The following is a 9,265-nucleotide window of genomic DNA, read 5'->3' on the forward strand; positions in this document are numbered from 1 at the left end:
AACAGAACTTTAGAGAGAATAGCCTGTTCCGACATGGGCGCAGCTTATGAGGGACTTCGCAATTTTGAACAAGCTATTGAGTACCACACCAAAAGTCTCATTATTGCAAAAGAACTGGGGAACAGAACTGCAGAGGGAACAGCCTGTTGCGGCATCGGCAGAGCTTATGAGAGACTTCGCAATTTTGAACAAGCTATAGAGTACTTCAAACTGCAACTTAGTATTGCTGAAGAAGTAGAGGACAGGGTTAGCGAGGGATATGCTTGTGCACAACTGGGCAGTGTTTATTACAGTCTGTGTAATTTCAAACAAGCCATAGAGTACCACACCAAAAGTCTTAGTATTGCAAAAGAACTGGGGAATAGAACTTTAGAGAGAATAGCCTGTTCCAACATGGGCACAGCTTATGAGAGACGTCGCAATTTTGAACAAGCTATAGAGTACTTCCAACTGCACCTTAGTATTTCTGAAGAAGCAGAGGACAGGGATAGCGAGAGATGTGCATGTAGACAACTGGGCGATGTTTATTGCAGTTTAAGTAATTTCAAACAAGCCATAGAGTACCACACCAAAAGTCTCAGTATTGCAAAAGAACTGGGGAACAGAACTGCAGAGGGAGTAGCCTGTTCCGGCATCGGCAGAGCTTATGAGGGACTTCGCAATTTTGAAAAAGCTATAGAGTACTTCAAACTGCACCTTAGTATTGCTGAAGAAGCAGAGGACAGGGATAGCGAGAGATGTGCATGTAGACAACTGGGCGATGTTTATTGCAGTTTAAGTAATTTCAAACAAGCCATAGAGTACCACACCAAAAGTCTCAGTATTGCAAAAGAACTGGGGAACAGAACTCAAGAGGGAATAGCCTGTTTTCAAATCGGCAGAGCTTATGAAGGACTTCGCAATTTTGAAAAAGCTATAGAGTACTCCAAACTGTTTCTTAGTATTGCTGAAGAAGTAGAGGACAGGGTTAGCGAGGGATTTGCTTATAGTCTACTGGGCGATGTTTATTGCAGTCTGGGTAATTTCAAACAAGCCATAGAGTACTACACCAAAAGTCTCAGTATTGCAAAAGAACTGGGGAACAGAACTGCAGAGGGAGTAGCCTGTTCCGGCATCGGCAGAGCTTATGAGGGACTTCGCAATTTTGAAAAAGCTATAGAGTACTTCAAACTGCACCTTAGTATTGCTGAAGAAGCAGAGGACAGGGATAGCGAGAGATGTGCATGTAGACAACTGGGCGATGTTTATTGCAGTTTAAGTAATTTCAAACAAGCCATAGAGTACCACACCAAAAGTCTCAGTATTGCAAAAGAACTGGGGAACAGAACTCAAGAGGGAATAGCCTGTTTTCAAATCGGCAGAGCTTATGAAGGACTTCGCAATTTTGAAAAAGCTATAGAGTACTCCAAACTGTTTCTTAGTATTGCTGAAGAAGTAGAGGACAGGGTTAGCGAGGGATTTGCTTATAGTCTACTGGGCGATGTTTATTGCAGTCTGGGTAATTTCAAACAAGCCATAGAGTACTACACCAAACGTCTCAGTATTGCACAAGAAATGGGGTACAGAAGTGCAGAGGGAACAGCCTGCTGCCAACTCGGCCAGACTTATGATAGACTTCGCAATTTTGAACAAGCTATAAAGTACTACAAACTGCATCTTATTATTGCCAAAGAAGTAGGGGAGAGGAATTACGAGGCGTGTGCTTGTGAACGACAGGGCGATGTTTATTTTACCAATCTGGGTAATTTCAAGCAAGCCATAGAGTACTACACTCAACATCTCAGTGTTGCCAAAGAACTGGGTGACAGAGATTCAGAAGAAAGTACTTATGAATGTCTAAGCACAATATATGGAAAGCTTGGTGATTTTAAACAAGCTATAGATTACCGTAAACAACATTACAGGATTGCTAATGGAGTGAGAAACAAGGCTAGCGAAGGAAAGGCATGTCTCAGTCTGGGCGAATACCACAACACAATGAACAATTTAGAAAAAGCCACGAAAAACTTTAGAAAAGCACTCAATATTGCTAAAGAAGTAGGGGACAGGTTAGTGGAAGTCCGAGCCTACTGCAGCCTTGGCAATGTTTACCTCGAGCTGGGTGATTTGGAACAAGCCATGGAGTACTTTGAACAACAACTTGGCATTGCTAAAGAACTTAGGGACAAGGGAAGAGAGGGATCTGCATATTTCAATCTTGGCTTAGTTTATTACGGCATGGGTAATATTGAACAAGCCATAGAGTACCACAAACTATCTCTTTCTATGAGCAAAGAGTCAGGGGACAGGCTTCTGGAGGGAAATGCATACGCTAGACTAGGTCTTGATTATGAATCATCAGCTTCTTTTTCTAAGGCTATTGATTGTTATCAATCAAGCATAGAGATCCTAGAGAGCGCAAGAACTCTCCTTCAGTCAGAAGATGCGTGGAAAATAGGATTTCGTGATCTCAACTCGCATCCGTACACTGGTCTGTGGAGAACTCTTTTAAAGAAAGGAGAGGCTAAGGAGGCTTTATGTGCTGCTGAGAAAGGACGAGCACAGGCTTTGATAGATGTTTTGAAGACACAGTATGGGGTTGACTCACAACCGTCCATTTTGGTTGAGCTAAAGGAAACGATTTCCCAAATGTTAAACGATTTACCTACACACGCAGTGTTTGTAGCAATTGATGAAGCATATGGCACGATCAATTTTTGGGTACTGGGGAAGAGCAGAGACCTTCATTTTGAACAAACCAAAATTGAACCTGGACTTGCCTCCCTCTTACTGGAAACAACCTTGACAAAGATTGATGTTCGTGGTCGCGTCATATGCGAGAATCGCTCAATGGATGAGCTAAGTGATGACTCACGATCCAAAAGAGAAGATGTGGAAGAAACACAAGAGTCCTCAACCCCCGCTGCTGTCAATTCTTTAAGCGGACTGTACGATGTTATTATTGGCCCCATTGCGGACTTGCTTCATGGTGACCAGTTAATAATTGTTCCAGATGGTCCATTTTGCTTGTTTCCTTATTCTGCATTAAGTGAGTCAATCAGGATTCGCACTGTTCCCTCGCTGACTGCGTTGAAACTGATTGCAGGTGCACCTGAGGACTTCCACTTTAAGACTGGGGCGCTGGTCGTGGGAGACCCATGTTTAAAGGAAGTTAGCATTACGTATACAAACCAGTTCGGTGAGCCCAAATGGAAGCAGCTAGGATATGCCAGAGAGGAAGCAGAGATGATTGGAGACCTTCTAAAGACCACACCTCTGATTGGGAGTGATGCAACAAAAGACGAAGTGCTGAAAAGGCTCAAGTCGGTTGCCTTGGTGCATATTGCCGCACATGGATGTGCTGAAACCGGAGAAATTGTTTTGGCCCCAAAGTCTGACAGGACATCGCAGATCCTTGAAAGGCAAGATTTCATCTTAACAATGTCAGACGTGGAAGCTGTTCGTCTGCGTGCAAGGCTTGTTGTGCTTAGTTGCTGTCACAGTGGCCGTGGAGAGGTCAAGTCTGAGGGTGTGGTCGGCATAGCACGTGCTTTCTTGTGTGCTGGTGCTCGGTCTGTTCTGGTGTCACTCTGGGCGATTGATGACGAGGCAACAATGATGTTCATGAGAAATTTCTACCAACACCTGGCAGATGGGAAACGCGCTAGTGTGGCTCTTCACCAGGCTATGACATCACTTCGGGAGTCACAGGAGTTCGGTGCCGTGAAGTACTGGGCTCCATTTGTGCTGATTGGTGATGACGTCACTCTTGAAATTGCGAACAGAAATGGAGAGAATGGTGAGTCTAGTTTGCGTTTGACTTTAGACAAAAGTAATATTTTTAAATTAATTAAGGACAGTCAAGGTCTGAGGGTCTTCAAGTGTGTCTGAAAGTTATGTTGTGATGGAATTTGTTGTGCGATGATTCCATTCGTTTCAGATTCAGTTAAGCTCTCAACGCGTTCAGGCTTAGGACCTGAATTGGCGAAATGGCAGAAAGTGTTGTGAGATTTTATAGGTGAAGTCACAAACTAATTTTTCAATCGTGCACCATCTTTTCTTTCGGTTTTCAAAACATGAAAGTCTGGAATAGACTTATGATTTAGTTATTTGTTGATAGGCGGAATGTCGACATGCACGTCACGTTACGTCACGCACTCCTCACCACGGAAGACCCATAAAGATGATCTCACAGATTAAATTATTTTGTTTTATTTTATTTTGTTTGGCAGAAGAAGCGTCTTCAAGCCAAGAAGGAGCTGCTCAGTAAAGCCGACCCTGACGTATGATAATGTCCATTTGGTGTCTTTTAACCCTGGCGACTTCTGAGATACAGTGTAATGATCTCGAGTCCAAAAGATGTCAAAAACCAGTGGTCTATGCCTGCTTTGATTAAGAAATGAACAAGAGAATAATGTAAACCCGATTGTACGGAACATTGGCCATTTTCTTGTTATTCGTTTAGTGAAGGACATATTCATTGCTTGTTTCTGTATATATGTTTTGAAGCTATTACTGTGTATATAGTTTGAAGCCATTACTTTCACAGGATAGAATAACCAAATCAAATATTACTTAATGATTATTTAGAATAGATGATGCACATTGGTTTTTTTGTATATATTTTCTGTGATGGAAAATAGCTTTTATGAATCCAAACAAAAACAACAACAACAACAAAATTTTTATGTTGTCATGGAAACAAGACATGACTGCCTCGTTCCTCTTTTTTTAAGGTCGCATTCTTTCGGGACCGTTTTGGAATATCTTCTGGGACCTTTTCTGTTTTTGGCATGAACGGAATTTTATTCCATTGATTCTGCCCCTGATACCAGAGTGAACGGAATACAGTCTGCCCAGAATAGAAATTGCGTTCTTTTGAGAAAGCTTTCAGATTTATTGAAATCGGAGGACTCGCGTTCTTTAAGGAAGGTTTTTAGTCGATAAAATCGGAATAGGCACAAACGTGTTTTTTTGTGAACTGATAGTCTGTGTATTCTGTTATTTCTCAACCGCGTTAAAAAAAAAAAAAAAAAAAAAAAAACAGAATTTGTCTCAAAACAATGCGCCTCCAAATCAGTTCAACTGTGTCGTTTCACGAAGAAACTCGTATTTCCATTGACATAGTTTTTGGTGACGCGGTATACGAGGTTTTCACACCGTCTCATTGGTATCGTGTAATAAGGTGCCCTATTAATTTAATAATAACAGTACATAAAGTGTAGCGCATATACCTAGATTAGTTAATCAAAACATTCGCAATAAAATAATAATCATACATAGTAGTTTGTCGTGATAAAAGTAATATTTATTTTTTTAATTTTATTTTTTCCTTTCAAGCGCTCCCAAATGACGGTGGCTTCATTTTTACAGTCGAAATAGACTCACCCAAAGACAAAGAAAAAAAAATACCTTGAAGTTCTCGGTAAAGACCTGCGCCAAAAAACAGGTCGAGAATGATCGGTAAAAACAGGATTGTTTTCGGTGTACAATCTGGTGGAAAATGAAACTGCTGGAATATTTTGGTTTCTATTGTTAAAAATGTTGGCTTCTTTCAACTATTTTTTGCTTTGAGTCCAAAAATGCATCTCGAAATATCCAGTTGACTGTGGAGTCGACTAAAATTTGTTTTCGTTTCAAATTAGAGCTGGAGTTAGCAGCTGTACTTTCTTATTTCTTTTTAAACAAAACAAAGACGCCAAAAAAAAAAAAACAAAAAAACAAAACTGGTCACTTAATTTGTTTTCCCTCGGAGCACCAAAGAGCTCTCTAGAAACTCTTTTTGAAGGTGTCCTTGCGTTTCTGGTCGAGTTGGAATTTGGAGATGTTGGTTTTTGTGGTGAGAGGAAAACGGGAGTAACCAGGGAAAAACCCTCGGAGCAAAGATGAGAACCAACAATAAATTCAACTTGAACCTGGGCCGCTTTAGCTTTATGGTAGGCGAGTATTGTTATCACTAGGCATACGCCATCCCTGCTCCCCTGGATAACACGTTCGTGCCACTCACATTGCGAGAAGGGAAGAAAGTTGCCGGTTTCTATGAAAATAATATTTCAACCCAAAAACAAAAACAAAAAATGCAAGACGTACCCACCCCACCCACTTATAAGCCCCTTCCCCTCCTTACTGGCGGCCTTCAATAATCAAACAGCTGCAGAATCATGCAATCAACAAACACAAACTTTCAACAAAATTGTTCAAGGAGGACCCAGAGGAAAGTGCTTTTGGAAAGCATGTAAATTATCGGTTAACCTGATTACTGTTTGTTTCGAAATGACTTATTTGTAGAATCATAATCTCTTTTCAGGAAGACGCAAACTGGTTTTTGAATTAATGTAGGAAAACTATTTGAGGTTTTAATGTTATTTGTGCTAAGATGAATTGATGATGAGTGCCTTGGGAATAATTTTAGACTACTAGCGGTCTCTTCCTCCTGCTAAGTTCTTTAGTGCGCGATGGATCTCCCAAATCCCCCTCGTTCATTTTACTAATTTGCATAATTTTATTGTCTCTTTGTGCGCATGACCTAAGGAAAAAGTACGACTGCTCGCCGTCTATAATAATTTATTTTGGCTTTAGGGCGGTCGAATGTTGAAAACGAAAAACTTGATATCCAAGATTAGAAAATAAAGAACATTGAAACTCGAAAACGAAGCCAGAATGCATCCCAAAGTTAGAAACTAAATTGCAGTCACCCTTTATTTCAGAGCTGATTCGTGAGTTCGAACGAAAATCACGCTTAACACTTCCGCCCTTCCACAGATGAGAGGGGAAGCCCGAAACGTCTGGAATTTGTTAATTTTTTGTCATTTCTTTGCCATTTACACAACTTTAACGACAAATTCGCACCGTCGAAATCAGCCCTTTAAGGGGTATTGTCACTTTTGTGTTACTCCCGAATGCCGAAACAAAAACATACGTGTATTATTGGCGCGTTAAAGTAATTATGCCGCAGTTTGTTTCATGATAACTCCAATAACTAATGCAAAAAACTAGTGTAGGTTATCTTTGCAGAAGACCAGGATGGAAATGGATTTAAAATTGAAAAAAATAATGGCCAATGGTTTCAAGCTTTTTTCCGTGCGGTTTATTGGGGAAGATCCGACTAAACTGATTGGTTATGTTTTGCTCTTCCTTCGATAAGTCTGTTTATATTGTTTTCTTTGTACTCTTAGAGCCAATTCATGTTTGATTGAAGTTACTTTGGCAACATTTTGTGCAGTTTTGACAAAAACTTAGAAAAATGTCGTGACAATGCTCCATTATCTTCTCAAGTACGCGCAATTTATGTCCACTCTACCGACTGAAATAACTAATAGCTAGCCTTTTATAATAATTAGTTTGTGTCAGGAAAGAACCACTGATGTGCGTAACTTAAACTGAAATGTTGCATGATGCTGAATATTAAGGCCATTCTCATAAAATGTTTCGTTTCCCATCACCCGACCGACCCATTTTTTTTCGAAAAGTCAAAGAAAAAAAAAAAAGAAAAAAAAACCAGATTCACTATAGTCAAAGAAGCAAATACTTTAATTTAAAAGCACACGATCTTGTTCTATTAACAACAATTGGTATGATGTGATGCCCTTGTCTTTAATTAACATCGATACTACGAATAACGAACGAAAAGATCACGTTTTCGAGTTGGCTTTGTTACCAGGCTCTCTTACTTAGCAGCCCGGCCTTCTCCGAAACCCAGACCCCTTCAAGTGCTCATTTTTTTTTTTTTTTTTGCCCGAGCGACCGACCCACCATCACAAGAGACGGGGCGACGAAAAACGAAACATTTTATTGGGATGGCCTAACTAGAAAATGTATTGAATGAATAATGCCACACGAAATATATCGCATGTAACACTGATAAGATAAAGTTAGTGACAAAGCAGATTGCACCGAACTGTAAACCGGCAAAGTCCGAAGTTAATGTACTGCATGACAATGATGTAACTGCACGCATCTATTAAGCTAAATAAGGAAGAGAAACGCGTGTAATTGTGTCATAGAAATGAAATTTAGAAGCATTACAATAGTGTAGGCTTGGGATTTTACTGTGTTCGTAATTATAGGGAAAATACTTGTCGCGCAAATAGAACCTAGTAAATCTTAGTACAATTGTAATGTAAGGTCAGATCGAGTAAGAACGAATTGCGAGCGGAACTGTGAATCGCGATTAGAAGATGTATGTATATATGTAATTGTAGATTGGATCGGAGATTGTCAGATTGTTGGAATGTTGGAATAAATTTTCAGTAAAGGAAAGATACAGTCCTCTTCAGTTTGTGAACCGGCGAGTGCGGAGTCCTAAAAGATTCTGCGACAGTTTGTGCTAAGCGTCTTTTACTGAAACATGGTTTACAGTAGTCAACACTAAAACAGTCTATTGATTATTGGCTGTCCTTGGAAACGACGCCATCTAACCCCACCTCTAATTGCTTGCCTTCCAATTCAAAATTGCAATTATTCTTTACTATAACAAGGTCTGTTCAGTGGGCAGACAAACGGAAAGGTAATCACAATATATCAAATACCTTTTGCTTTGCTCGATAAAGGACGTTTTTCGAAAACTTTATTTAACCTGCGAAAAGAGACTACGTTTCAAAGACATCGTGGTTTTATTTTCAATTAAAAAAAAGTCAATCTTCAAGTGGAGTAAATTGACTTGAAAATGAGGCCACCCTGTCTTCAAAACGTAGTCTCTTTTGGCTAATTTTTTATTTCAAATTGTTTCTCTAAGTCCTGACTCATTAGAATCAAAACATCGGAAGTTCGAAGGTTTTCCACTGTCAAGATACACGTGGCCACTTATTCACAGCTGTCCACGGTTACATTCAGTTTTGATTCTCGGATTGGTCTCTATCATGTCGCAGTAGTGTTACATGTAAGTTTTCTACGCAGTATCGATGCAACAAACTCATGCCCAAAGGAACAAGCTGTCGGTCGCCAGGAGAGAGACTGGGAAGATCCAATTTTTTGGCTGGCTGCACCATTACGGCTTGGCATTGTTTTACCCCAGAAATCTTGCGGTGAAAAATTCCAGTAACCCAGCCGGCGCTTTCCATTCGACCAAAAATTCCGGAAATTCCGGGTTTGGGAGCGAATGGAACAGACGTTTTCCGGAATTTCATTCCGAAATTTTGGGTGTACCTCGCGAGGTTGGCCTAAAATTCCGGAAAATCGGAATAACCGGAAAATTCCGTTCCATTCGACCATTCCTGCTCGCGCTCAGTTTCTCAGAGCGCGGAAATCGAACTCAACATGGCTTCCAATTCTTCTGCTCAATATCAGT

General features: G+C 40.3%; 1 protein-coding gene across 2 annotated transcripts; it reads left to right on the plus strand.

The window, feature by feature from the left end:
• The first annotated feature begins 1,728 nt into the window (after window positions 1-1,728).
• On the plus strand, window positions 1,729-4,757 carry LOC146457257 (tetratricopeptide repeat protein 28-like). 2 transcript variants are annotated; one of them, XM_085092065.1, is made up of 2 exons: window positions 1,729-3,787; window positions 4,218-4,757. In XM_085092065.1, exons 1-2 carry the CDS (start codon window positions 1,978-1,980, stop codon window positions 4,247-4,249), a joined length of 1,842 nt encoding a protein of 613 aa, XP_084948191.1. In that variant the 5' UTR covers window positions 1,729-1,977; the 3' UTR covers window positions 4,250-4,757. The 2 variants fall into 2 exon arrangements, with proteins under 2 accessions (XP_084948191.1, XP_084948192.1); XM_085092066.1 differs by having other exon boundaries at window positions 1,729-3,778; window positions 4,212-4,757.
• The last annotated feature ends 4,508 nt before the right edge of the window (window positions 4,758-9,265 follow it).

The sequence above is a fragment of the Pavona decussata genome, unplaced genomic scaffold (assembly GCF_977016875.1).
Source record: "Pavona decussata unplaced genomic scaffold, jaPavDecu1.1 SCAFFOLD_244, whole genome shotgun sequence".
NCBI lineage: Eukaryota > Metazoa > Cnidaria > Anthozoa > Scleractinia > Agariciidae > Pavona > Pavona decussata.